The sequence below is a fragment of the Mercurialis annua genome, linkage group LG1-X (genome assembly GCF_937616625.2).
Source record: "Mercurialis annua linkage group LG1-X, ddMerAnnu1.2, whole genome shotgun sequence".
In the NCBI taxonomy this organism is placed as follows: domain Eukaryota; kingdom Viridiplantae; phylum Streptophyta; class Magnoliopsida; order Malpighiales; family Euphorbiaceae; genus Mercurialis; species Mercurialis annua.
This window is the reverse complement of record NC_065570.1, coordinates 61,147,949-61,173,383: the sequence shown is the minus strand read 5'-3', so window position 1 is coordinate 61,173,383 and position 25,435 is coordinate 61,147,949. Positions and strand designations below refer to the sequence as shown.

The 25,435-nt window shown below is 34.5% G+C and overlaps 2 protein-coding genes across 3 annotated transcripts; both read right to left on the bottom strand.

Annotated features, from left to right (window-relative positions):
* Positions 1 to 225: 225 nt before the first annotated feature.
* LOC126687738 (pleiotropic drug resistance protein 1-like) lies at positions 226 to 9,286 on the bottom strand. 2 transcript variants are annotated; one of them, XM_050382296.1, is made up of 24 exons: positions 8,930 to 9,286; positions 8,333 to 8,453; positions 8,151 to 8,239; positions 7,765 to 7,849; positions 7,016 to 7,175; positions 6,852 to 6,928; positions 6,499 to 6,552; positions 6,313 to 6,403; positions 5,301 to 5,602; positions 4,932 to 5,213; positions 4,458 to 4,774; positions 4,219 to 4,379; positions 4,021 to 4,124; positions 3,753 to 3,909; positions 3,566 to 3,673; positions 3,313 to 3,479; positions 2,740 to 3,072; positions 2,311 to 2,601; positions 2,138 to 2,221; positions 1,921 to 2,054; positions 1,484 to 1,711; positions 1,134 to 1,305; positions 797 to 1,051; positions 226 to 568 (listed from the first exon to the last, which is right to left on the bottom strand). In XM_050382296.1, exons 1-24 carry the CDS (start codon positions 9,250 to 9,252, stop codon positions 311 to 313), a joined length of 4,353 nt encoding a protein of 1,450 aa, XP_050238253.1. In that variant the 5' UTR covers positions 9,253 to 9,286; the 3' UTR covers positions 226 to 310. The 2 variants fall into 2 exon arrangements, with proteins under 2 accessions (XP_050238253.1, XP_050238257.1); XM_050382300.2 differs by lacking the exons at positions 7,765 to 7,849; positions 8,151 to 8,239; positions 8,333 to 8,453; positions 8,930 to 9,286 and adding an exon at positions 7,257 to 7,495.
* A 2,382-nt stretch (positions 9,287 to 11,668) lies between these two features.
* On the bottom strand, positions 11,669 to 19,479 carry LOC126687751 (pleiotropic drug resistance protein 1-like). The gene is made up of 22 exons (XM_050382309.2): positions 19,009 to 19,479; positions 18,819 to 18,939; positions 18,657 to 18,745; positions 18,498 to 18,582; positions 18,261 to 18,420; positions 18,054 to 18,184; positions 17,893 to 17,983; positions 16,589 to 16,890; positions 16,219 to 16,500; positions 15,786 to 16,102; positions 15,536 to 15,696; positions 15,341 to 15,444; positions 15,083 to 15,239; positions 14,742 to 15,004; positions 14,298 to 14,630; positions 13,850 to 14,140; positions 13,677 to 13,760; positions 13,440 to 13,573; positions 13,029 to 13,256; positions 12,768 to 12,939; positions 12,390 to 12,644; positions 11,669 to 12,077 (listed from the first exon to the last, which is right to left on the bottom strand). The coding sequence occupies exons 1-22, from the start codon at positions 19,242 to 19,244 to the stop codon at positions 11,820 to 11,822; spliced, it is 4,254 nt and encodes a 1,417-aa protein (XP_050238266.1). The 5' UTR covers positions 19,245 to 19,479; the 3' UTR covers positions 11,669 to 11,819.
* Positions 19,480 to 25,435: the final 5,956 nt, after the last annotated feature.

Sequence of the window (25,435 nt, the reverse complement as noted above, 5' to 3'; positions counted from 1 at the left end):
AATCAGTCCTATAAATTCAAAAATCAGGATGACTTTTTTCTTAAAAAAAATTCTTGATCGAAGTGATCATTAATTATAAAGCGCTCAGGGTCAAACTTTTTTGGTGGATTGAATTGATTATGCAGCGTTAATGGCTGAGATCAAACCATCACAAAATCTTATTGCAGATATTCTGTCGCTACTTGCAGCGCATTCCATGTGGTTGAGTTTGATTATTAAAAAAGCTAAATCCTTAACTAAACTTAACATTATCTTTTGGTAAAAGTACAAATATGCTCCTTATATTTATCACGTGAAACAAATAAGTCCCTTATCTTTTCTGGAAGTTAAATGTTCTAATGGAGAAGGCAAAGATGAATCCAAATAGCACAGATATGCCAACCAGAACAGCAGCAACAATTCCAACAAAATCATGTTCAAACCCGAAATAACTCCTTAAAAAATCTTCCACCGTTTCGCCAGAGTCCATCTTTTCCTTAATATCTCCGAACTGTGAAGCAAACAATCCATACAGTGTCCAGGCAATAGGGCAAGCCCAGTAATTCCATCTCCACCATATAGGAATCCTCTGCCATATGCAATTTTCAGTTAGTCATCGGCAAAAACGAAAAAGGCTGAAATGGAAAAAATATTGAAACAAAAAATGGAAAAACATAGTATTTGTTTAAAAGAATAGATAATAAATATACAGTTTTCAAGTTTCAAAAATGTTTTCGAAAATGGAATTGAGATGTGAAATGTAAGATTCGCCAAGTTATCCTGCAATATAGAAAGCAACATTGACAAGTTAAATTACCGGTCGAGGAACAATAAATCCTGAGAAAATGTTCCATATCGCGAAGAAAGCTGACGAAACTATAGCAGCAATGTTATGGTTTGGTGTGATGGCGACGGTCATCATTCCGTAAAAAGTGAAGTAGAGTAAGGTAAAGAACATCAAGAACAGATACCAAAATAATTTGCCAATACTCAATTCAAACCCTAGCATTACATACACTATAACCCCATATATCATGGTCTGAATTAAGACATAAGGAACTTCTATCATAACCTGTCAAAAGCGAAACCAAATGATTAGTTGAGGAGACATTATGATCACATAATCCACAATTTTGATCTAATAATAAATCTACCTGTCCAAACGCATACGCCAATGCAGAATACATTCCAGCTGCTTTTTCTCTGTAAAACACTGTTCTTTCAATTGCCACAACCGGCTGCACTGCCGTCGAATTGTGAAATCCTAAGAAAAGAACTGCGGCGTACATGGAACCCATTGCATTGAACAGATCTTGTTGTCTCCCTCTGCAAGTAACATACATTTTTGTCAATAGCAAGAAAGTTACAAATAACTCTTCTAAATAAAATATCTTTCTAAAAATCAAATCAAACAAAATATTTGACAATATTATAAGACTAATAACTTTGGTCCATAAGCTCTGACTTTTAGTGAACAGACAGTCTTTGTCATATTTATCTCTACCTTTTTGAACCTACGTTCCAGAATATTGTCCCGAACATCAAAGCCATAAATGTTGTGAATGTGAGTCTAACTGCAGTATACGGTGGGTTTCGCCAGTATGACGAATGCTGCTTCCATAAGCAGGCCAAGCACTGAGTTAAGAAGGACTTCGAATATTGAGTTGGGAAGTACAGATCTTTTGAATCAGGTAGAGGCTTGCTCAGTTCTGTGATCAAGACTTTGTTTCTCCTGGATTATTTTAAATGAAAGAAATGTCAAATGCTGCATAACACGTTCTGGACTAAACAATTATTCTTAGAATCTCCACCATTTCAATATTCTAAACTAAAAATGGGATTATCGAGAAATTGATACATGTTAAAGTGAAAAAATTTAGCCGTAATAGTCCACAGGGCACTCTTTTCTTTCTTTTGCATAAGACACTGAGGTGATCTAACCTGTACAATTCTGAGTTCTTGTATATATCAGCAAAGTCAACTCCAAGAGCTACTTCTTGTGCTGCTGCAGTAACTTCCAACATCCAAGTTGCAGGATTATAGCCATTCTTAATCTTGGGAATACCCTCAATGCCCTTCAAGTTTTAAGTCCTCATCGTCAGCAATTGAGCAGATATTACCGAAAAATCACAGTGAAGCACATATTAAGAAGCCTAACCTCAAAATATTTGATCAGATGACAAGCATGTTGACCAACTGGACCCACATAGATTTCTTCACCTCCCCTCTTCAGTAAAAGTAACTAATCACGTGACATGAAAGAAATCAGAAGTTGTACTTAGAGATGATACCAAACAGACGAGTAGTTCGTTAACAAAAAGAAAGGTTAACCTCATCAAAAGCATCAAATATGTCAATGCTCGGCTGGTGTATTGTGCACACAACAGTTCGCCCAGTATCGACTGTGTTCCTCACTGTTCTCATTACTATTGCTGCTGCCCTGGCATCAAGGCCAGAAGTGGGCTCATCCATAAAGATTATAGATGGGTTTGCAACAAGCTCAACTGCAACTGTCAGCCGTTTACGTTGCTCGACTGATAGACCATTCAAACCAGGCAAGCCAACAAGCGCTTCTCTTAAGGATGTCAGCTCCACAAGCTCCATGACTTCCTCAATGAACATCTGCAATCCATAAATTGAATTCACAGTTAAAATTTAATTAAACGTTTTCTATAGGATACATTTTTTGGATATGGTTTTTTCTATGATACTATTCTTGTTCTCTGTTTTTAAGAGAAAAAGAAGGTGATGGAATCATACTCTTCTTGTATCAGAATCAACATCAGATGGTAGTCGGAGCCATGCAGAATAGAGCAATGACTCATAGACTGTCACATGAGGGGAGTGTATATCAGTTTGCTCACAATATCCTGATATGCGAGCAAAAGTTTCTTGCTTCTTTGGGTATCCAGATATTGAGATGCTTCCCTCTATGTAACCGCCAGTTTTCCTTCCAGCCAAGACATCCATAAGAGTGGTCTTTCCAGCACCACTAACACCCATTAAAGCTGTTAAGACTCCTGGCCTGAATGCTCCACTGACACCCTTCAGAAGTTCTAGACGATCCTCAGTAATACCCTGAGCTTTCATTTCCTGCAGGCATGATACAAACTTCAGGATGCTGGTATTTGAAAACAGCAACTTACTAAATGAGAAGAGAAAAATATAACCAAAACAATTCCAAAATTATCAACGTCTTAGTAATTCTCTGAGAAATATCATTCTATGAAACCATAAAATTTGGCCCATTGCACACAAGTTCCCTTAAATTATAGAATTGCAGGTATTCCCTCTCGTCCTAAAACAACGTTGCATAAGAAAGGCAGAAGGTACCTGTGGCATGTCTACAGCATATCTGATGTCATCGAAAGTAATGGAAAGGTGTTGAAAAGGAAGAACCACTCCACGCTTTCTGTTTTCATCGGCATTGCTGAAGCTGTATACTCTCGCAGAAGGTGTCCTGAATGAAGCAATTCTTTGGTTTGCCATATTGTCTCTTTCTGCATTGTGCTCATAATGATAAACATAATTGCTTGAATCGTAAAACACTTAAAAGCAACAAGATTAGGAGTATCTCATATCTAACCTTGAGAGATTTTCCCTTTTGATGATAGTTCTACTGGCACTCCAGTTTTCATTGAAATTTTTTCAACATAGGCCTCTTCTGATATTATTGCTTGAGGCTTTCCAAATGCTGCAATCAATTCAATCACGAGAAAATAAGAAGAAAAGCCACATGTTTGAATGTTAAAAATGCAAGCAATGAGACTTACGATTAAGATATTTTAGGGCCAGAACAAAAATGAAATTGAATAAGAATATATATCCTATCAAAGCTCCAACTCCAATCCAATACCAATATGCTTCAGGGAAAAGTCCACGAGACTTCAAGATAGTAACTCCTAATGGCTCTGTTGAATTTGGGGGAATCTGTTACAAGAAAATTGCACAGAGCTGTTACTCACATTGATCGAGTCATTTTCTGCAAACCTTCGGAATTTACGATACTTTCTGGTCAAAATTTAAACAAACAAAGCTTACATGATTCCAATTGTTCCCAAGGAATTCGTTCACAGAAATACCATTCTGCACATACATCATGGGTGAGGACCAGTAACCCCATATCCACCAATTCTTCACATTATCTGACACAAAACAATAAATTCATCTTTATTTGAGTTTAAATTTCATCAAAACGGGACAAAAAGAAAAACTTGCTACTAAATATATCTAATCCACCTCTTGATGTGACAAATCCACCGAGGATCAAAGCAGTAAGCATTGCAAATGCCCCAAATGTGTTAGCAACAATTGCATTCCTTCCTAGTGCTGCTACCAAACGAAAAAGTCCAGATGCCATCTGGCTAGTCAGCATTAGTATCAAATACTGCTTGAAAAACCTGCAAATAGGAAAGTTACGTAAATATTGGAATCTATGTACATAGATGAACAATGATCTATAGTATATGCTTTTCCACCTTTGAATGTTTGGATCAAAGCCTATAACATAATATGTCATAACGACCCACACTGCAACTTCTACAGAGTTTATTGGGATCTTCAAAATCCATGTGGGTAAAGCATATGCCCATGAAGGATAAAAAAGAAGGTCTCTTTGCTTGTAGAAGACAGGAAGTCTCAAGATGGTCATTGCAAGCTCTGAGAATCCGTTGAACATAATTGTAGTGACTGTGAAGAAAAGGGCACCCAAATAAACTCCACCATCTGTTTCTGTCTTATGGTGCATCTCCGTTCTCAGAAATACCGTCATGGTAATGAAAGCCAATATAATAAGCTGAAAATGGAAGATCACAGTTAGGTAATTGTTCTCACAACAGTGATATTATTCTTGTTATATGATCAGAACTAGAAGTTTAATCTTGCATATTAATTCAAAACTTATACTAAAGTTAAAAGTAAAAGAAAAAATGGTAAAAAGCAAGACGTCTCACTTGGGTCATGATGAAGATATAAACAGATGAGTTTCTCTTCATGAGCAAAAATTCCCTTGAAATGCAAGCTTTCAAGAGTTCTTTTTTACTGACACCATATTTATTAGTTGTCAGAGAATCAGGGTGAGCTTTGGACTTGTCAAATGGTGCGGCAAGTTCATCACCTAATTTTCGACCGACATAAAATGATTGAAATGCTTCAGAAAATTCTCTCGCAGAAATAAATCTATAAGGCTCATCTTTATGTGTCCAGTACTGTTCTTGGTCATTCCTTGATGTTACCTATCACATCCAAAAGGAAGAAGCTCGTCAACATGCTAAAAAGATTGACAAGCTTACATACAAGAAGATTATGATTGTTATGCTTACTTCTTGTAAGAAATCAGCAACTCCTTTCCTCTCAGGACATTTGAAGCCGATGTGTTCAAAGAATTCAAGCACATTTTCACGTGGACCTTGATATACAATTTGGCCATCTGACAGAAGAATTATGTCGTCGAAAAGTTCAAATGTTTCTGGTGCTGGCTGGAGAAGAGAGATAAGAGCAGTTCCATTGAGAATGTGTATTGATTGTCTAAGGGAGTTCACAATTTTGAAAGTTGTGGTACTATCCAAACCAGTTGATATCTCATCCATGAAAAGTGCTTTTGCTGGTCCAACCAGCATCTCCCCTGCAAATGCAAACACCAGCAATGCACTAAATTTACAGTGAAACATTGACATTTTGGGTATTATCAAGTGAAAAAGGGATCATTTACTACAATTACTCAGCCCATTAACAAGGGTAAAACACAAAAAGTCCATATGGTCAAGCAGTGGCGAAACCAGAATTTCTTTTCAGCCGGCTAAATGACATTTGATCATCTAGTCCACCTCTGATATCCCGGCAGCCTGAACTTAACATCTCTCTAGTGGTGACTTCACAAACCTTACCTCCTTCTCTTGAAAATTTCCAACAGCAGTCCAGACTAGAGCTTACCCAAGCCTAGCCTTGGTTCAGCCCCTGTGGTCAAGGATAACATGAGACGATGGCACCTTTACCCAACCAGCGACTCCTGCCCGAGTAATACGTATCATTTACTCGAGCTCTAGGCACCTTCATCCAAGCAAATTACCCCAAGACATAACCCGCACGTGTAGACACAAACTACAGCAATTGTGTAGACACATTGTAATTGAATGTACAGCTCAACATCAACATTGGGATGTAAACACATTTATAGACAACCCCCTATGTATGATTTCTCTATTCTATCTATTCTTCTACATACATTAAGCCCCTTTCCGGTGTCCATTTTAACGTTTTTTTTTGCTGTTTTAGGAAGTGACTGATCAAGTTTATTGGAGTCTACAATTCAACAACTAAAATGTGACGTTTTACCTGTTGTAACTCGCTTCCTTTCTCCACCAGAGATGCCTCTTACCATTTCGTCACCCACTAAAGTATCAGCACATACTTCAAGTCCTAAAATCTGATAAAAAAAAATCAAATTAAAAAGAGAGACTAATTACAAAGATAATCCACTATAAAAGTTTCTCATTATACTAATTACACTCTAAAATGTACCTTGAGAATATAATCTGTAACAACATTTGCCTCTTGCCCTTCAAGTGCAGCAGCCTAAGGAATCCAGGTATTACAAAACCACAAATTAACTAAAAAAAACAGTTTCTTGCTGACACTCACAGATAGAAATTTTTTTTTTGGTGACGAGGATTCACTTCCCTGATCCGAATCAAACCCCGGAATGTGGACCGCCCGCAAGCCCACATACCTGGCAATTTCGGACTATAATGGCCAATTTATTAGAAAGGGGGAGTTTGAACCCACGACCATGCGCCCAGATGGCTCAGACTAAGACCACTAAACCAAATATGTGCGGGCTAAAAATAAATTTCACACAGAGATGGAAATATTACCTTCATGTAGATATCAATATCAGGGTCAGGTTTGATATTTGCTTCTTTTTCCTTCCTTGCTAAATCCATCAACATGTCTGCATTAAATTTGAAATTGATTTTTTTTTTAAAATGTTGTTGGTTTAAAGCTAGAATTTGACGATGGTGGATAGTTTATAACTGACCATAACGGGTTCCAACTCCTTGACATCTAGCGGAGAAGGCAAGAGTTTCTCTGACAGTGAGTTCACCCATATGAACATCATTTTGGCTTATAAAAGCTGATGTTCTTTGCGGAACAAACTCTTCCATTCCATGTCCATTGTATGTTACTCTTCCTGAACACTGCAACATTTTTCCAAATACCCATTTCAGATTTTAGCTTTCTGAATCCACCCACAAACAAAAGATAATTTTTCCAAATACCCATTTCAGATTTTAGCTTTCTGAATCCACCCACAAACAAAAAATAATTTTTTTACAAGCAAGTGAACAGTTTTAGTCAGCATCTTAAGGAAGGAAGAAACTTATAAAGCTCCCGCCTTTTAAGAGAGATCAATCCCTGCTGCTTCGTTCATTCAAAGATTGCATCGTTTAACCAATGGGAGTTGGTCCAAGTGGTAAGCGGCTTGTTATCGCTTAAGCAAGGTCTCGGGTTCGAGTCCTTGTGAATGCATAAAATTCCCACTGACAGACTCACCCACCATGCCAGGTGCGCGATGTGAGTCGGATCCGGATTAGTCAGGGCGCAGCCTTGAAAACCGGATGGGCTTACCAAAAAAAAGATTGCATCGTTTCCATTACAGGTGTCGTCTATTTAAAATACCATGTCGTTTGCATAAAAACGACATGTCGGTTTGTCTCTTGAGTTCACTGAAAGAAGCTGTATTGAACATGTAGCTGTTTTAAGAAAGGAAGAAAAATTTAGACTTACTTTTAGGTCTTTAGTGAGTTTTCCAGCAAGAGCCAAAAGTAGAGTGGTTTTGCCTGAGCTTGGAGGGCCTAACAGCAGAGTCATTCTGAAAAAATAAACAATGATTAGACATTTATTTCAACAAGATATTATATTTATTTTATCTTCAAAATTCAGTGAAATGTGTGAGCTATATAACATAAAGTAGTTATTTTTTATATTTGTCATAAAATAGTTTCTACATCCGTCAGATGGCACGACTCCGGCCGAGAGGGCAATTCAGGGGGGTCGCGGTCCTTGCGCTATATGAACTTTCTCGTAAATAGATAAACGTGACAGTATGAATTTTAAAATTTGACATAAGAAATGATGTCTTGGAACTTTATTTTAGTAGTACATTTACTCACCTTTTAGGCCTGATAATTCCACTCACATCATGGAGAATTGACAATGGCTTCTTCCTACTTGGAAGAATGTGAAGATAATTCAAGATTTCCTTGGAACAGGAAAAGAAATTACTATGTTATATATAGAAATGAATTCAACATTTTCAAGAGTGTAACAATTTACAATTTGATGAATGTAGTACCTCAAACATGTTAACACAAAAGTTGAAGATTGTAGGTAATGCTCTGCTGCCAACATATGCTTCTGCCTCAACATTTAATTGCTCAAATCTCACCTCAATTGTTGGCATATCTACTCCAACTCTGTTTTACATTCACAATATAAAAATTGAAACATATGATCAAAAACTACACATGATTGTGGCCGGGCCTAGGAGGGTTCAGTCCGGTTCAACCTTACATTGAGTCTTCTAATACTAAATCGGACTTATTTTTACAAAATTATCTAAAAAAATTAAAATATTTGTAAAATTTAACCTCAAAACTATAACTTAGAATCTCTACCCCAACGCATCTCCTACTTTATTTTTATTTTTACCCTTGTGTTGTGGCTTTCCGCTCCAAATTCCGTTCCAACGTGTATTTAAAAAGAACAGTTTGAAACGATTTGTAAAAATACAATGTGCAACCGTTTCCGAAACTGTTTCTAAAAGGGTTGCAAACGGTTACTAAAAAACACAGTTTGCAACCATTTCTAAAAACAGTTTTCAATAAGAAGCAACGAACGTAAACCAAGGCCGAACAGGAGTAAAAGAACATAAAAAAAACGTTAAACATACTTGTCAATGCGGTCCTTGAGCTTCAACAAGAATTTTTCATGATCTTCTTCAGCAATTTTCACTAATCTCTCCAATAAATTCTTTTTCTCTATTAATCCTAAACTGTTTATATCAATCTCTCGAGTTTGGCCTTCTTCTTCCTTGAGTATACCTCTCCTTATACGTAAATAAGTAGGCAATTTCTCTAAAGCTGCCCATTTAAGATCCTCTTCATCATCTTCTTTACGAGAAGACATTGAAAAAATATCCAAGCTAGTGTTTCTCCATACATTAGAACTACTAATACGTCCACTACTCCCTCTTGAGGTCTCAGCATTCTCCATTTTGCTTCACTTTTCTACTGAAGTGTTTGTGGATTATGTGTTTTTGTCTTGCTATGTTTCTTGCAATATGGGAATATATATATAGCAACATTAAGAAAAGTGCTCGAAATAGTTAGAGGGTAGGAGTGTGCAAAATCGTAATTAAACAAACCTAACCAATCTATTTGGTTCGACTCGATTTATAATCAAAGGGCGGAAATAGGAATTTTAAAATGGGATGGCTGGTTGGTAAAAAAAAATATATGGGGCGAATTGTACAGAAATTAACTATATCTTTTAAAAATATTTAAAAATTGAAGAATTAAATTTTTTCTTCTAAAAAAATTGAGGAGGCGGACGCCACCTCAGCCTATAAGGCTGGGTCTACCCCTGTTTATAATGATAGAAAATTTTAGTTTTTCAGCTGGAGAAGTGAAAAACTTCATTTTGTGTTTATACATTGAAAAACCGAATCAAATTAAAAAGACAACTGACTCGATTGGCTGGTTTGATTTGAAACTTTTATATTTTTTATAAAATTAATTCGATTCTATTAATTCGATTTGGTCAAGCACTAACGAAATAATCTTTCATTGTTAAATTTAGGCAAAATGGTGTTGATGTCATAGCATCTCTTACTCCAACAAGGTTCCAAGGAGTAAGGACAAACTACAACTTTTTGCAAATAATTAAGGCTATCAAATTTTTTATGCATTGATCTATCCAACTTAAAATTATAAGGTCAACCACATTTTCTATTTAGGCTCAATTAGCTAGACTGCAAATTCTAAGATTATATACATATATATTTTCTTGTCACACTAAATATTCCAAGTGTGACAAGAAAATATTCAAAATAGCCAATGATTTAATGTGACTTTGTCCCATATGGTGCTAAGAATTTGTAGTGATGTCGTTGTTACTTAATTTCAAATCATGCTTTCAAACTGAGGAATCTTTCTAATTGATATTAGGATATTCTAATCACTTAACCTTATTTATTTATACATCAAACGATGTTTTAAGCTTTTTTATTTGATACCCGTCATTTTTTTAACAAACAAACAAGATTTTAAATTGGACAATTGCTAGTTGAAGTATATGTAAAAGACAAGTTTGGAATCAAGAGGATTGTTGCAAAAACTTGTTGAGGGGAATCTTATTTGAAGTAAACTCTTCTATACTATATTGTAGCATATTAAAAAATTAAGAACCCAAGGCGTAGATGAGTTGGTAAGGCGCTCTTCTAGTTTAAGTGAGGTTGCGAGGTACAGGTTGCGGGTTCGAACCATACTCATGTATGCAGCCGTTTAAAACTTGGGGTCAGAGTTTACCTCCCGCAAGTGATCTACACGGCTCGAGTGTGGATTAGTCTGAATGTGGAAGGTTTAAAGGTGCCGCCTCATAGTTGAGACCCGTTTAGGAAATCTCATGAACCCTGTACAAAAAAAACCTTAGGGGTGAGCAAACGTCGGTTCGGTGAAGTACCGACTCATTTAACTAAAACTAAATTAACTGATTCTTTTATATCGTTCTAACCAAACCGATCCAAATAGTTATTTCAACCGAAATCAATTTAACTGATTTGATTAAAACATTTAAAAATATAAAATTGAATTAACCAAATTCATCAATTAAATTAATTAAATCGATAAAAATATAAAGAATAATATAAAATATTTGGTTAATTCGGTTAATCGAATTTCTAAAACTCGTAACTGCAATCAGGCTGAATTATTTATTAACTAAATAATTAAACTAACCAAATTAACCAAAAATTATATTTTTTAGAATAATGAAATTTCATGAATGGAGTAATATAAGTATAATTTGATGAAAAATTAAATTAAACAATATATTCCAAAAGTACGAAGAGAAAATCTCAATAAAAAAATAAAAGTTTATGTAAAAAAATTTCAAACGCACTGACAGAGCTCTTTGGATGTGCAACTTGGCAATCCGTTCGCTTCACTCTGTATTATTATAAACCACAAATCGATTACTTCGTCTTTAAATGAGAGAGTCCGATTGAAAGAATAGTAGAAGTAAATTTTTTATTGATAATATAATTCAGATTTACGCCACAATGATATATTCATGGAGCAAATAACAAATCTTATGAAGGATAAAATCAAAAACTCCACAAAAGGAGACAAATAATAACGACCAACATATTTGAAAAAATTTGTCATCATTGAATCAAAATTAATTTGATACAAGAGTAAATAAGAAAAAAGACCACCGCCGATCAATAATATGAACGGCGGTGGGCCAAAATATAAGCATTGATGAAGAAATACAAAGAGAGAGGATGAGAGAAATTAACCAAAACACTTTAACTAATAAACTTAATCCAAATCTATCGTTAAATTGGTTAATTCAGTTTAACTGGCTGTTTGCTGGCCCCAGCACCAAGAATGTCAAATTGGTATGGAAGTATCCAAACAAAGAAATTGTATTGCTTCAATAGCAAAGAAGCGTTAAGGCACATAACTATTTATGGCATGCATAGCAAATTTCAACTTGCTTAAACATTAATCACAAGTTGGAAGTATAATTTACTTTACATTAATCAGAACAAAATGTAATTATCTTTTCTGGAAGTTGAATACTTTAATAAAAAAAGCAAAGAAGAAGGCAAAGAGCACAGAGAAGCCAACTATGACAATTGCAGCAATTCCAACAAAATCTCGTCTATACCCAAAATATCTCTTTAAGAATTGTTCCACTGTTTCACCTGTATCTAACATCTCCTCTACATCTCCAAATTGTGAAGCAGCCAATCCATACATGGTCCAAGCCACTGGGCAACACCAATAATACCATCTCCACCACACCGGAATCCTCTGTCATATATATTATTTCATCATCATAATATGTTCAATGCAAATGTAACGGGTATTTCTGTCGCGGCTTTTAAAAATTAGCATGTCATTTACGAATCAATTATATCACCCTTTCGAGTTCCAGTGAGACTTTCTCCTCTTTAGCATAATTTTACTGGAATTTAAACGATGATAGAATTGTAAAAAAAAAAAAATTAATTAATTCGTGAATGACATTGTCAACTTTTGGAGGTCGTGATAGAACTACAATTCAGTGTAAAGGTTGCAATTTTATTTGCGAATACTCAAAATGTAAAGATAACAGCAGGTTACCGGTTGAGGAATAATGAATCCTGAAAAAAGGTTCCATATGGCATAGAAGGCGGATGCAACCACAGCAGCAATGTTGTGATTGGGCGTAACGGCTGTCGTCATCATGCCGTAGAAACTGAAGTACAATAATGTGAAGAACATGTAAAAGATATACCAGAGAAATTTTCTCACAGTCCAATCTAGTCCAATCATTGCATAAACTATGACTCCATATATGATGGTCTGGATAAAAACATAAGGAACTTCAATCATAACCTGGGAAAAACACAAATGATTAAGTCAAGTTTCCTGAAAATCCTGGATAAGCTTAAGGTTTCATTATGATCATCATCAGAATCAATCCTGAAAGAAAGAAAATGGGTGGACAAATCAGTTTACTTGTCCAAAGGCATGAGGCAATGCAGAATACATTCCGGCTGCTCTCTCTCTGTAAAAAACTGTTCTCTCAATCGCCACAACTGGCTGAACTGATGCAGCATTCTGAATACCGATGAAGAGAAGGGCGACATACATAGAACCGATTGAATTAAAGATATCCTGTTGCTTACTTCTGCAGTTTTCGGACAAACAACTCAAATAAGAGGTTGAAGAGTTAAAACTATTTAGCATTATAAAACAGCATGTTGTGTTTGTATGTACCTTTTGCAGCCTAAATCCCAGAATATCGTCCCAAACATCAAAGCTACAATTGTTGTGAACAAGAGTTTCACAGCCGTATATGGAGGGTTTCGCCAATATGACCAGTGCTGCTTCCATAGGCAAGCCTTACATTGGGTTAAGAAAGACTGCGAATATTGAGTTGGGAAGTATAAGTCTTTCGAACCCGGTTGAGACGTGCTTAGCTCTTCGATCAAGGCTTTGTTGTTCCTGAATTAATATGATAACATGTTAGTATCTTTACAACAACAAGGTATGTTTCAAACAGTGAGTTAATCTGATGAGAATCAAGTTGCTCGTCTTTCAAACTTAGCTATTTTTGACATTTTTCATATCAGTTAAGATATATTTTTTCAAATTTAGCTATTTTTTGACATTTTTCAAGTGACTGACCTGTATAGCTCTGAGTTTTTGTAGATATCAGCAAAGTTAATCCCAAGAGCTGCTTCGTGTGCTGCTGAAGTAATCTCCAGCATCCAAGTTGCAGGATTGTAACCATCCTTGATCTTAGGAACACCTTCAACGTCCTTATAAAATTTAACTTCTCAGTGTCATCAGTTCATCAGAAAGTAACAAGGAGAATTACTGAAATAAAATAATTAGTGTTTAGCTTGCATCTATTTCTCTAACCTCGAAATACTTGATCAAAAGACATGAATGACGGCCTATTGGACCCACAAAAACTTCTTCGCCTCCCTTTTTTAATAAAATTAACTGCATTGTGATAATCTAGAAATTAATACTGGCATAAGATAGAATAAAAACATGTTAGCAGTTCCTTAATCGTGAAAAATGTATCTCACTTCATCAAAGGCGTCGAAAATGTCAATGCTTGGCTGGTGTATTGTGCACACCACAGTTCGCCCAGTATCAACTGTGTTCCTCACTGTTCTCATAACTATAGCAGCTGCCCTGGCATCAAGGCCAGAGGTTGGCTCGTCCATGAAGATTATAGATGGGTTAGCAACAAGTTCAACAGCGATTGTCAACCTTTTTCGCTGTTCAGTTGAAAGACCATTCACGCCAGGCAATCCTACAAGTGCTTCTCTCGAAGATGTCAGCTCCACAAGCTCCATAACTTCCTCAATGAACATCTGGAGTCAATTAATTATACATCAATAATCTAAATATCAACAAACCTAGAAACTATTCAGCATCTTGATTTCTCTAAGTTTATATGCCTTGACTTTTTAAGAAATCAATTCCGAGTATTCCAGTAAAAATAAGAAAGAATAAATAATTGGAAATTACCTTTCTAGTGTGAGAATCAACATCTTGATGTAGACGAAGCCATGCAGAATAAAGCAAAGACTCATAGACTGTAACATGTGGAGAATGTATATCAGTTTGCTCACAGTATCCTGATATGCGAGCAAATGTTTCTTGCTTCTTGGGGTACCCAGATATTGAGATGCTTCCTTCAATATAACCACCTGTTTTTCTTCCAGCCAAGACATCCATTAGTGTAGTCTTACCCGCACCACTAATACCCATTAGAGATGTTAATACTCCTGGCCTAAAAGCACCGCTAATACCCTTCAAGAGTTCAAGACGGTCTTCAGGAATACCTTGAGCTTTCATTTCCTGCAAATGTGAGAGAAATAAAGAACGCAAGCTTTTTAGCAATTCCAAATTGAGCATTTGAAATTTCTCCGGACTTTATATGTTTGATTAAATACTCAGCTCTTAAGGTACCTGTGGCATATCTACAGCATATCTAATTTCGTTGAATGCCATAGAGAGGGGTTCGAAAGGGAGAACCATTCCACGCCTCGTGTTTTGATCTGCTTCATTAAAGCTGTCCACTCTTGAGGAAACTGTTGTGGATGAGATGCTTACTTGGTTCTCACTCAAAGATCTCTTTCCACTTGTTAATAGTTCAGTGAACTCCCCAGTTCTGTTAGAATGTTTCTCAGCTAAGGCCTCTTCTGATATTATTGCCTGAGGCTTTCCAAATGCTGCAACCATATGATGCATTTTACTCAGTCGCTGACTTTAGATATTAGATAGATACTAAAGATTAGATGGATACTTACGATCAAGGTATTTTAGGGCTAGAGCGTAAAGAATATTAAATAGAAAGATAAATCCAATCAAAGCTCCAACTCCAATCCAATACCAATATGCTTTGGGAAAAATTCCACGAGATTTCAAGAAACTAACTCCTAGTGTCTCTGTTGAAAGAGGAGGAACCTGTAATGCCAAATTTTCCACATAGCTACTTCGAATCACTCTCGCTGAATCTTTCATTCAAGTATTTCTCATTTGAAATATTTAAGGAAAACAGAACTTACATGTCTCCAAGTGTTCCCAAGAAATTCATTGACAGATATAGCATTTTGGACATACATCAATGGTGAGATCCAGTAACCCCATAACCACCATACTTTCAAATCATCTGGTGAACAACAATGCAATCTTCATCAGCATCATTATTTAAGTGAAGTCTCAATCATGAAGTAAGCTGCTTAAATATATAAATAATTCACCTCTAGATAAGACGAATCCACCTAAAACGAGTACCACAACTAATGCAAATGATCCAACAGTGTTCGCGACTATAATATTCCTTCCTAATGCAGCCATCAAACGAAACAGTGCAGAAGCCATCTGGTTTGTACATAGGAGCAGCAAGTACTGCTTGAAAAACCTGCCATCAAGAACTTCAATAAAATTCTAAAAACAATCAGTTCCAAACTTTAGGAAGCAAAAATTCATGGAAGATCTCTGTTTTCGTACCTTCCAATGTTTGGATCAAAACCTATAGCATAATAAGTCATGATTTCCCAGACAGCAACTTCCGCAAAGGTAACTGGAATTTTGACAATCCAAGTGGGTAAAGCATAAGCCCATGCAGGGTAGAACAGAAGATCTCTTTGCTTGTAGAAGACGGGAAGTTTCAAAATGGTCAAAGCAAGCTCTGTAAAACCATTGAACATAAGCGTAACAACAGAAAAGAAAAGAGCACCGAGATATATTGCTGCATCTGTTGGTGTGTTACGACGCATTTCTGTTCTTAGAAATACAGTAATCGTTAAGAGAGCCATGATAATAATCTGAAATGTAAACAAAATAAAGTAAATACATTACTTTAATAAACTTATTAAATATTTAATCTGACTAAAACAGAAAAGTCCATTCCTAAGTACTGCTCATAATGCAACTAACTCACCTGAGCCATTTTAAAAATATAGACAAAGGAGTTCCTCTTCATGAGCAAAAGTTCTCTTGAAATGCAAGCTTTCAGAAGAAGTTTCTTGCTGAGACCATAGTTCTTGGTTGTCAGAGCAGCAGGGTGGCATTTGGACTTGTCGAACGGCGTAGCAAGTTCATCACCTAGTTTTTTCCCAATGTGGAATGACTGAAATACTTCAGCAAATTCCTTAACAGAAACAAAGCTATAAGGTTCATCTTTACACGCCCAGTACTGCTCTTGATCTTTTCTTGATGTAACCTATTAAATCCAAAGTAAATCAGCAAATGCAACATATGAATTTTATATGTGTAGTGAAAACAGAATTCATTCAATAATTGAATCTTACTTCTTGTAAGAAATCAGCAACTCCTTTCCTCTCAGGACACTTGAAGCCAGCGTATTCGAAGAACTCGAGCACATTCTCGCGGGGACCTTGATACACAATTTGTCCTTCTGAGAGAAGAATGATGTCATCGAAAAGTTCATAAGTTTCGGGCGCTGGTTGGAGAAGAGAGATAAGGGCAGTTCCACTGAGAATGTGGATTGATTGTCTGATTGAGTTCACAATCTGAAAAGTTGTTGAACTGTCTAAACCAGTTGAAATGCCATCCATGAAGAGTGCTCTTGCTGGTCCAACCAGCATCTCTCCTGCAGATTTGCATACAGCAGAATTATATATTAAGTTATTAACATATTCGAGTCTGTTCGGCAGGGAGAGATTATTATGAATTAGACACCACCAGAAATGAGTAACTTCTAAATTTAGTTTTACTACAGCGTTAATTGTGCAACTCAACTATCTTTTAATATTTCCCCCTCGAAACGACGCCCGTTAAAAGACTTGACTCACCATCCCACTATAATCGGAGTCACAATAGGGGTGTAATTGAGTTGAGTCGAGTCGAAACATTGCCAAGCTCGACTCTAGTTCGATTGAACTTTATTTAGAAGCTCAAATTCAAACTCGTTAGAACATTTGAGTCTCAAGTTAAATGCGACACAATTATCTCTATAAAAATAAAAATAAAAAAATTTAATATAAAAATAGAAATTTTATTGTAAATATGTATAATTTTAAAGGGTAAAAAAGTAAATTAACTAAAGCTCAATTAGATTCGACAGCTTATGGAGCCGAGTATTTTGAAGCTCGAATTCGACTCGATATTTAACTCGAGTAGTAGCTCGAACTCGAATTCAACTCGATTAACTTCGAGTCAATCGCGGGTACCTCGCGAGTTGGCTCGACTCGGTTACACTCACAATCACTGGACTCTCTTTCTTCAATTGTGCCTCAAGATAACTGCATCCGCAATCACTGTAACCCCAACTCTAACCCTAACCCTAGTTTCATTACCACCACCACCACCACCATGACTCATCACCCAACCCCTCCGCCTTCCTTGCTGCCGATTTCTCTTCTTCAACCAAACAACATCTCGTTTCATTTGAAACGTTAATCTTGGCATTAGAGATTAACAATTAATAGAAGTCGAGTTAATAAAACTAGCTTCCGGCAATCTGAACATTTGCAATTTGAAAGTTTAAAGATCATTTTCCAATTCGTTGGATAATGAATGTATTCTGTTTCTGTTGATGATAAAAATTAATTGAGCGGTAAGTGTTTGCAGAAAAGGCTGAGTGATAGTTTACCAGTTGTGAGCCGCTTCTTTTGACCGCCGGAGATGCCTCTGATCATTTCATCACCCACCATCGTATCAGCACATGCTTCCAACCCTAAAATCTGCCATTGTCCCACACACATTAATCACAATTTCAACAATGATTACAAAATAATTTGTAAATTTTCCTACCTTGATTATATAATCTGTCACTACATTGCTTTCTTGCCCTTCCAAAGCTTCCGCCTTCATGTAGATATCAATGTCAGGGTCTGGTTTGATATTTGCTGCCTTCTCCCTTCTTGATAACTCTGCTAACATCCCTGCACATCATATCATTTCATATGAACTCATCAAACCCATCCAATCAAAACAATCGGTGGCCGGAATGTCGCTTACCGTAACGAGGTCCGACCCCTTGACATCTTGCAGAGAAGGCAAGAGTTTCTCTGACAGTCATTTCTCCGATATGGAGATCGTTCTGGCTTATATAAGCCGACGTTCTTTGCGGTACAAACTCTTCCATTCCATGTCCATTATATGTCACTCTTCCTGAAAACTGAACATTTTGCAGAATTAGATTTTCAGGCAAAAAGCTTGCTTAATTACACCATGGATTCCTATCTATGTCCTTACTTTGAGATCTTTATCGAGTTTTCCGGCCAAACCCAATAGTAAAGTCGTCTTCCCCGAGCTTGGAGGGCCCAACAGTAGTGTCATTCTGCAGACATAACTACTTGAGTACTCTGAAATTTGTTACAGAATTTATCAATTATATATAATAGTTCTGATCACCTTCGAGGCTTGATGATTCCACTCACATCATGAAGAATCGGTAATGGTTTCTTTCTACTTGGAAGTATGTGAATATAATTCAAGAATTCCTGTTGTACAACACAGTTAAATCATATTCCTCCATCATACAGTATGAAAACTAAATTTATTGAACCTTTTTACCTCCATCAAATTAATGGAAAAATTGAAAATTGTCGGCAATGCTCTGCTTCCTATGTAAGCTTGCGCTTCAACATTTAAATGCTCGTATCGGACTTCAATTGTCGGCATGTCCAATCCAACTCTGTGTTTCAAGAATTCTCAGAACATGAATTAATATTACCATATCATACAAGTAAATATCTATACATACCTATCAATGCGGTCCCTGAGCTTGAACAAGAATTTTTCATTATCATCTTCTGCGATTTTGACCAATCTTTCAACCAAATTCCTCCGCTCGATCAATCCAAGCTTATGTATATCGATCTCTTTCTCGTTAAGTATGCCTCTCTGTATACGTAAATGCGTCGGAAGTTTCTCCAAAGCAGCCCATTTCAGAGCTTCTTCATCATCTTCTGCATGAAAAGATTTCGAAAAAGCTTCCATTTTACGTCTTATGAGTCCAACTCCTGAAACTGTCTATTTCATAATATATATATAGCTTGAAATTTAAATCTGAATTTAAATCGTAGTATCTAACTCAACCGTATATATAGGACTCTACTACAAAAAATAAATGATCACTATCATAACCGTTTAAAAGAGGATCTCCATGTCAATATATTTTAAGATATGTTATCTCAATTATAATTTAACGATATTTATTGTTCAACCATTTTTGCAGGTTACAAAAGCATATCATTAAACCATAGAATCAAAAATGAAAGCAACTCGATGCGTAGCTTACGAAGTGGTGTATATGGGTCTCCATTTCTCTCTAAATGTTGCTCATTTATGAGATATTAATTGACAGTTCGTATGCTATATCTACACCACTACAAGCAACAAAAATCTAAGTATCATTTTGTCTGTAATTTAAGGTCAACCAGTAACTTTACCTCTAAGTTAAAAGAACAAATCTTTTATTTTTTATTGTTTTTTATATCATTAGGTCGATTATCGCGCATTGTGACCGTAAGATTAAATAGTTTAACAATTTTTTTATTTTAACATGTAATGTTATCTTAATTCTTTTTTATTGGAGTTTTATTTTAACATAATAATTTAATGTGGTTGTTTCAAAACAACTCAAAGTGATTAGTTGATAAAATGGATATTGTACCATAAAAAAATATCACACTTAACATATGATAACTTGATAAATTTAAAGAAATTGAACATATAACATGTATAGATTTAGATGAAATAGAGATGTTCGATATATACCTCCGCTTTGAAGCTTGTTTTCAACAGTTGATTGATGTTTTCACTTATTTAGATAAAATTATCCATATTAAAAAGCTATTTAAACTATTTTAGAAATGATCTAATTATTTATAGATAATATAAAATTAAAATTATTATATTTAGTTAAGTAATAGAAAATTTCATACATGTTTTATGTAAAATAACTTTAAATAAATTTTATTTCTTATAAACAAATAATTTACATTATGTTCCCATTAATTAGAATTTAATTTATTTATAATAGAAGAAATATTAAATGTTAGCAAAATAAGTATACATTTTATGGTCATTTAACAGCTAGTGACGCTTTACATAATTCACATGTGGCTCATATCAAAATAAAAAATGGTAATTTTCTGAAATATATGTTTTGATAACTTATTCACACATTTATCTATCAAGTTTTGATTTTTCTTTTCTGCCTTTTTTTATTTACGAAAAATACCTTTTTTCGGTTTTCAATTTTGGTTTTCGGTTTTTTCGGTTCAGTCGGCCGAACTGACCGACAGTTTTTAATAATTTTTTTTACAGATTTTTTTCGTGAAATTTTATTTTTATTTTTTTATAGTGTAACAATAGTGTATATATAGTGTTTTTATAGTGTAAGATTAGTGTATATATAGTGTTAATTTTTATTTTTTTATAGATTTTGTTTTTGAATTTTTTTTATATAGTGTAACAATAGTGTATATATAGTGTTTTATGGTGTTTTTATAGTGTAAGATTAGTGTATATATAGTGTATATATAGTGTATTTTTGGTGTATTTATGGCATTTTGTAGTGTTTTTTGTGGTCTACACCATAAACACCGCAAATACACCATAAACACTGTAAATGCACCATAAATATACTAAAAACGGCAAAAATACACTACAAATACACCAAAAATACACTAAAACGTAAATATATTATAAAATTACTACAAATGCACTATAAATCAATTTTTTCTTTACAAAATCAGTAACAATAAACAAATATATGAATAAGAAAAGACAAAATAAATAATTAGATGAATAATAGAACAATTTTATAAATAAAAAATTATAGATTTACAATAATTTATTTACAAAATATTTAAATCATTACAAAAAAACCTAAAAAATTACACAAATCTAAAAACGAGTCAAGAAATCCATAGCGCGAACAAAGGAGACGAACGGACTAGTGCAAACGGAAAAGACAAACGGAAAAACGACCGAAAACGGCGAGAAATCCATCGGAAATAGACGAACGAAAGCGCGACCGGAAAGAAGAACGGAAAAAACAAACAAAAAAGTAATCGGAGGAGATAAACTGGAAATCAAATGAAAAAAAAAAGAAAAAAAGAAAAAAGAACTTTGAGAGAGAAAAGAAAGAAAAAAGGGTGGCTATGTAAAACTTTAACCTAAAATGAGATAAGGCTTCTTTATATAGTAGGTATTTTTGGTAAATAAATTGGTGAATTAGGTAGCGTTGGATAAAAGGAAAAGATTGGCCAAAATGGTGTAAATACTTTATCAAAAACAGGTATTTGAAAAATAATTCCAAATAAAAATACAATTTAACAATAAATAGTGTTTTATTTTCTACTACTATGCATTAATATATCGATTCACTGTAAAATAAATTAATTTAAGTGTTAAAATATAAATATTTGGTTAATCGATGTTATATACAAACTTTATTTGAATATATTTATGTATACTGGTGTCGCTTTATGTGTTTCACACGTGGCTCGTAGTGTGACTCGTTAAATTATCAAATTATATTTAAAATAATAATTAATTAGGAATAGTTTATTTTATTTAATATTTTAAATAATTTATTAATAGTTTAATATTTTTAATTGATATTAAAAATTAAAATAGTTTATCTTATTTAAAATTTTATATGATTAAAAAATAATTAAAATAGTAATTATTAAATATTTTAATTAGTAATATATTTTAGTTAGTATTTTAGATTTTATTTTTTTTGACAATAATCTTTCATTAGTAATACAGAGCAGTTACATGTGTAAGAATTCAGAAAGGGTATAACCGTTTTTAATGACCTGACATGGAACAAGATATAAACCTAGATTCGAAGATCGCCTTACAAAAAAATCAAAATTACATAACTACTCTAACACAATAAGATCCAATCCTTTTCTGTCTAACAGAAGACTCACAAACTCTTCATAAAAAAACAACAAATCTTTCATATAGAAAGAATAGCAAAACTTTCAAAAAAGAAAGACAATCGCTGTAAAATAGTTATAAAAAAAAACTAATATAACCTATAACGATTTCATTTTCAATCTTGAAAGGTCTTCATCCATCTCTGATTTTATTTGTATATATATTGAAATTGATGCGCCTCGTCGATAGATTTACCAACCAAAATGAAAAGATGAAAAGGAGTCGGTCATTTATTTTATTGTAAAGTAATAAAAAAGAAATGGCTACCGCCAACGGCAAAAATAAACCATTGACAGCAGTCGAAGCGAAAAACAAAAGAAGAAACGCTTGACGGCTAGTAGTTTATTTTAGTTAGTACTCTAACTTTAATGTTATTTTAAACTTAAAGTTAGAGTACTAACTAAAATAAACTACTATCTCTATGTCGATTTCAAACTTAACTTTTAAACGCATTTTATTTCGTCGAATAACTAATCTCGTATTCAATTCCAATCGTTTATTTGATTTCCGTATCAAACAACTCATTATTACGTATTCACTTAACCTCATTCTTTTCATTAATTCCATATCTCAAAGTCATTTTTATAATTGGTTTTAAACTCGACTTAAAACCATATAACGTTTTATCGCAAAAACGTCAAACTATCGCGTTTAAACTCAATTCGAATCGTTGCTTGTCAAGATAAATCTATCGACCAAAAAGCTCTCTCCCTTGTCGATTGGGGAATGAGCACGCAGTCCCTAAGGACTTCCCAATTATACTTGGTGTGAGCAGAGTTGAGTTCTGTCGGCCGGCAGAATTCTGCTTGGCCGAGCATAATTCTGCTCGTGGCGAGCATAATTTTCTACTCACCGGAGCAGGACATGGCTGGTATGGAGCTCCCTCTTCCTGTACCTATGGGTTTCACATATAATTTAACATCACAACTCTCAATCTCACCTCACAAACATACCACAAACATCAATTACACATAATACCATGAAACCTTCAAACCCTAACCATTTTTTTTCATCAATTCATCACAAAAAATCAAGAAATTCGTAAATTACTTAGGTCACCTTAATTATATTTGAGTTTGTGATGGATTGCAACAAAAACTATCAACTTTGGTGAAGAAATGATGATCCTAGCCTTTGGAGATGGGGTTCGACCATAGTAGAGAGAAAAGTGAAAGTTTTACTTTTCTTCTGCTATCTTGGAATAATGAGGATGACGGAAACTCCCTTTGTCATTAAGTTAATGACATCATCAAGTAGAAAAAGGTCCACTTTGACCCGGTTAAAGTACACTTTAACTCAATCTATTAACCGACGTGCTTAACTTTCAAAACGATCTCGGAAAACCTTTTTTGATCAACTTTTAATTATATTTAACGAACTTTGACGTGAAATTTATTAGCTCGGAATTTATATTTTATCTTTATTATTTTTATTTTATTTAATCCCGCTAAAAATCAATTTGTCAAATAATAATTTCCAACTAAAAATTACATTATTTCGCTATCCACTTAACAAACTTATTTCTGTTAGGCTTAATCAACAAAAAAAAACCCCACCTTTTAGCCCTTTTTCAAATGCACCCTGACGTTGTAATTTTGTCAGTTGCACCCTAATTCACACCTTTAATTTTCAATTCCACCCTCAAGTACTAAATTGATCTCTTTTTCATTTGAAAAAAAAGTTAAAATAAGTAATCCATTTTTTACTTTTTATGTGGAAAAGAGTTCAAACGAGTATTTTATAAGGGTTTTTATGAAGTTTTCCCGAGTGAAAAAAGTCCAATTTGATTTTGAGGGTGGAATTGAAACCCAAAAGTGTGAATTGGGGTGCAACTGACAAAATGGCAACGTCAGGGTGCAACTGAAAAAGGGTTAAAAGGTGAGGGTTTTTTTTGCGATTACGCCTTTCTGTTATGTTTCTTAACTTACTTCTCATTTCCAACCTACTTGACCTAAATCTCTTAATTTAAGACATGTGGCACGATCTAATGCCTTAAATTTTTACGGGTTATTACATGCTCCTTCTCATCGGAGGAGTAGCCACAACTCCTCATCGGAGAAGGAGCAGCGACAGCTCTTCGGTGGCCGTCCGGGAGGAATTTTTTTTGTTGTTTTTATAAATTTTAATTAATGATTAGGATTTATTTGAATATTTTAAAAGTTAAAGTATTTTTTTATATTTTTTTCAAAATAAAAAAATACATATGATATAACTCTTATATTGTATCCTTAAATTAATTATATCGTCAATTGTATTCTTGTTCGGAATAGAGGTGAAATGTAAAAATCCAAACTTAAGTACCAATGAATTTTTTTTTAAGCTAGGATATAATGGAAAAAAAATTCAACGTGTAATTAGGCCGTCTTCTTCTCCTTATAACTTGAAAAGTTGACATGTAATTATATGAATCCAATTGCCCAATGAATAATTGCAAAATGAGATATAAATGTCGATGCGGGTTGAACGGCACAGTTAAACAATAAAAGCAGAGAAGAATGTAGTGATAACAAGATGATGAGCTTCAACTTGTGGGGTCACTGACGATTAAAAATCATGGAGTGCAATAATAATCATTTAATAAATCACAAAATGAATAAAACATATGGGGCCTTTGCTGAATTATGCTCTAACAGTTGGTTTTTGACTTTCATTTCTTCCTATTAAATGTAAACAAGTTTAGTCATTAATATTTGTAGTTGGGAACTTTCTGGCTAATTATCAGCCACGCTCCTTTATATTCAGACCTTTTATCTCTAATTTTTTTAAATTTCAACAGTGATTTTTTAAATTTTTTAAATTTAATTTTGCAATCGCTATATTCCCTACCATTTGTTTAATACTGTTAAAATAAACAAACGACTACTAAAAACACACACAGTAAATGCCATATTATTTGCACATCATTAACAAATCTATAAAAATTCTAAACTAAAAATCCTAAAACTGAAAAATTCCACCAGTCAAGGTTGCCCGCTCAACTCCAACCGTCGCCATTCTCCATTCCAACAGTCGTTGCCCCTTTCAAACCCAATCGCTCTCAAATTGCCTCTTCATTTTAAACCTGGTCGCCCTCCAACCTAGTTGCCATCATTGCTATCGATCAAAGGATAGGAACCGTCCGAGACATACGTGGGGGTTGTGTTTGAGGTCTGACTGCAGCGACAAAAGATTTGATGGACGCAATAGAAGACGGCGATGGAGGCTATAGGGCGCAATGACGATGAGGCAAT

Bases quoted from the DNA above. Each gene is read 5' to 3' on its own strand.
- LOC126687738 (XM_050382296.1), bottom strand. From the start codon at position 9,252: ATGGAGAATGCTGAGACCTCAAGAGGGAGTAGTGGACGTATTAGTAGT. The intron at 4,125-4,218 runs GTGGATTAGATA...GTTTTGTGTCAG, and splicing joins TGGATTTGTCACATCAAGAG to ATAATGTGAAGAATTGGTGG. The intron at 3,480-3,565 runs GTTAGATATGAG...AGCACAATGCAG, and splicing joins AAAAGGGAAAATCTCTCAAG to AAAGAGACAATATGGCAAAC.
- LOC126687751 (XM_050382309.2), bottom strand. From the start codon at position 19,244: ATGGAAGCTTTTTCGAAATCTTTTCATGCAGAAGATGATGAAGAAGCT. The intron at 18,185-18,260 runs GTAAGCGACATT...TATGATGTGCAG, and splicing joins AGGGGTCGGACCTCGTTACG to GGATGTTAGCAGAGTTATCA. The intron at 16,891-17,892 runs GTAAACTATCAC...GCAAATCTGCAG, and splicing joins AAAGAAGCGGCTCACAACTG to GAGAGATGCTGGTTGGACCA.